The following is a 3696-nucleotide window of genomic DNA, read 5'->3' as shown; positions in this document are numbered from 1 at the left end:
TTCTTGCAAAAGCCTGAAAGATCATACGCAAATTTTCCTCTGATTACCTCTCTGATTTCATTACCATTGACTTTCCCCTGTACTCATTATTCTATGTACACATTGTCCTCTTTGCTGTTACTTGTACATCCCACAACATAGTCCCACTGCTGTGCCTTTGCACTCACCATTCCTTCTGGCTAGAATATGCTTCCCTCAAATAGTAACATGGTTTCCTCGGGATGACCTCATTTGTGAGGTCTTCCCCAACCACGCCACATAAGAGAACCATCCCCAGTCATTCATTAGTCCTTTCACTCTTCTTTATTTTTCTTTATAAACTTCCCCTTATATAACATTTTTCTTGTTGTTTTATGATTTTTGTGATCTTCTCCTATTAGCATGTAGTCTTTTCAAGGGCAGGGATTTTATCACATTTGTAACAAATAGTATTTGGCACACAGAAGTCATTCAGGATATAATGAGAGAATAAATTAAGTTTATTAGTGGGGGGTAGGAAAAAGTTAATAACTATTGTAGAAAATATTTTTTTGAGTTCATTAACTTTGCTTTTCTGTATACATCTGGAAGAATATTAATTACTCATTTAATAATATCTTCATGGGTGAGATTAGAAGTGCTGCTATGTGACTATTTTTTTTATCATTTTGATCTCTTGGTATGGAACATGACAAATACATGCCTCCCATATTAAATGTTTATGAAATTTAAATAGATTTTCCTTATCAAGAAGTTTTGCTCAAGGAGGAATCATTCCCAAAGTTAACGAGGCTTCTTAGAATTATACTTAAATAGTCAGAGACTCACTAAAATGCCCACATTTTAAAGTGGGCAAAGACTTTTAGAGATCTTCATGAATGATGTGACTAGATATCTCAACCTCTGATGATGAGAATGTTGAATGAAATTTTTGTAGTTCCTCCTCCAATAATTTTCTGTTGCTAATATCCAAAAAGTTTAAGATTTATTCTAGAAATAGATGTTTGATTGAAAATTTTCCCTATATTCTTTCTGTTCTGTAATTACAACTATATTGAAACTAATTTGACTTAATCATATTCAATAATCTGGCTCATATTTTAATACCTTATGTTTATTGTTTGTCTCTTACCTTGCTGCTAAAGAAATTACTTTCTTTTTAGCTGAGTTCCAAGTTAAAAACTATTTTTTTTCTTATGTCCTAGTCCTAAGTGGATTGCATTGCTCTATTTCCTGGAGACTCCAGATGTTAATTAAAACATACAGAATTTATTAATTGAGTACTTCACACTTGAATCTGTATATTAGCCTAATGAAGAAAATATCATTAGGCCATTTCTAACTAGGTCACTTAGGCACATACTGTCTTTTCACACATGAGATCTATTTGAATTTTTATTCTGTTAACCTTTTAATTCTAACTTTTGCCCTCTTTTCAGTTGGTTGATGATTATTTGTTTGAAGGAGAAGGATTGCTTTTTTTTTTTTTTTTTTTGTAAATCAGGGAAATTTACTTTTTATCTAAAAGTTGCAATTATTTTCTAGTTTGTCTTTATATTGATTTTTCTTATGGTGATTTTAACCAAGCAGTCATTACTTAAATTTTTATTTTCAAGTAATGAAATTTATCAATATGTTATTTCATGGCTTCTGTGAAGTTTTTTTGTATTATATTTAGAAAACTTTTTTAATTCTGAGATTAATAAAGGATTATTCTGAAACCACAATGAGATATCACCCCACACCTGTTAGAATGGCTATTAACAAAAAGACAAGAGATAACAAATGCTGGCATGGACATGGATAAAAGGGAATTCTGCTGGTGGGATTAGAAACTGCTATAGCCACAATGGAAAACAGTATGCAAGATCTTAAAAAAATTAAAAATGGAACTACCATATGATCCAACAATTCCACTTCTGGAAATATATCCAAAGGAAATGAGAATACTAACTTAAAGAGATATTTGCACCCTCATGTCCATAGTAGCATTATTTACAATAACCAGACATGGAAACACCTAAGTGTCCATCAATGTATATACAGATAAAAGAGTTGTGTGTGGGTGTGGGTGTGTATACACAATGGAATATTATTTAAGCACTAAAAAATGAGGAAATCCTACCATTTGTGACAACATGGATGGACCTTAAGGCCGTTCAATGAAGTAAGTGATGAGTGAAATAAGTAAGATAGAAAAAGATGAATACTGTATGATTAGCTTGACCAAGTGGTCATTGAAGGCAATGCCAGCCCCGGTGTCAAAGATGGAAGGGTGGGTGTCACTGTTGAAGTCACAGGAGACAACCTGGTCCTCAGCCAGGATGCCCTTGAGAGGGCCCTCTGAGGCCTGCTTTACCACCTTCTTGATGTTGTCATATTTGGCAGCTTTCTCCAGGGGGCAGGTCAGATCCACAACTGACATGTTGGGGGTGGGGACACGGAAGGCCATGCCAATGAACTTTCCCTTCAGCTCAGGGATGACCTTGCCCACAGCCGTGGCGGCGCCAGTGGAAGCAGGGATGATGTTCTGCACAGGTACTCTGCCTTCAGGCCACAGCTTCCCAGAGGTGCCACCCATGGTCTTTTGGGTGGCAGTGATGGCATGGGCGGTGGTCATTAGGCCCTCCACGATGCCAAAGTGGTCATGGATAACTTTGGCCAGAGGAGCCAAGCAGTTGGTGGTGCAGGAGGCATTGCTGACAATCTTGAGAGACTTGTTGTATTTCTCGTGGTTCACACCCATCACAAACATGGGGGCATCAGCAGAAGGAGCAGAGATGATGACCCTCTTGGCCCCACTCTTCAAGTGAGCCCCAGCGTTCTCCATGGTGGTGAAGACCCCAGTGGGCTCCACAACATACTCAGCACCAGCATCACCCCATTTGTTGTTGGCGGGATGTCGCTCCTGGAAGATGGAGATGGACTTCCCATTGATGACAAGTTTCCCGTTCTCAGCCTTGACCATGCCATAGAATTTGCCGTGGGTAGAATCATACTGGAACATGTACACCATGTAGTTGAGGTCAATGAAGGAATCATTGATGGTAACAATATCCTCTTTGCCAGAGTTAAAAGCAGCCCTGGTGCCCAGGCGCCCAATATGGGCAAATTCATTCACTCCGAGCTTCACCATTGTGTCTCTCGGAGGCGGCTGGCACTACACCAGAACATGTGGCTCCCTGTCGACCAGGAAGGAGCAGAGAACCTGAAATGTATATTTTAAGAGAAGATAAAAATCAGCTTTTCTTAGTTTTATTAATGATATTACTTGAGAAAGGAAAGAAGGAGCTACTTCTAAGTCTCACTTTATGGTAGGTATTACAGAAAATCAAAGTGGATAATCACATTAAAAGTTAAGTCAAGGATGGAGTGTCTGGGTATCCCTGTTGGTTAAGTATCTGCCTTCATCTCAGGTCATGATCTTGGGATCCTGGAACCCAGCCCTGCTTGGTGGTGGGGTGTCTGCTTCTGCCCCTTCCCCCATCATGCCTGTGCTCCATCTATCTCTCTCAAATAAATAAATAAAATCTTTAAAAAAAATGATAAGTCAGGGTAAGATTTTTTCTTTTCATAATTTCTCTTCCTTCAGAAAATGTAAATTAATTAATATTTCTTGTTATATTCTTTCTTAATATATCTAACTAAAATATTTTTTTTCAAAATCTGGCTGAGGATTTAAGGATGATCTTTAATCCATTTTTTCAAGAACAGAAG

The 3696-nt window shown here is 37.8% G+C and overlaps 1 protein-coding gene across 1 annotated transcript; it reads right to left on the bottom strand.

The window, feature by feature from the left end:
- Nucleotides 1–2128: 2128 nt before the first annotated feature.
- Nucleotides 2129–3115, bottom strand: LOC481849 (glyceraldehyde-3-phosphate dehydrogenase-like). The gene has a single exon (XM_038553380.1). The coding sequence runs from the start codon at nucleotides 3113–3115 to the stop codon at nucleotides 2129–2131; it is 987 nt and encodes a 328-aa protein (XP_038409308.1).
- Nucleotides 3116–3696: the final 581 nt, after the last annotated feature.

Source organism: Canis lupus, chromosome 12 (assembly GCF_011100685.1).
Source record: "Canis lupus familiaris isolate Mischka breed German Shepherd chromosome 12, alternate assembly UU_Cfam_GSD_1.0, whole genome shotgun sequence".
NCBI lineage: Eukaryota > Metazoa > Chordata > Mammalia > Carnivora > Canidae > Canis > Canis lupus.
This window is presented reverse-complemented; position numbering and strand designations above follow the sequence as displayed.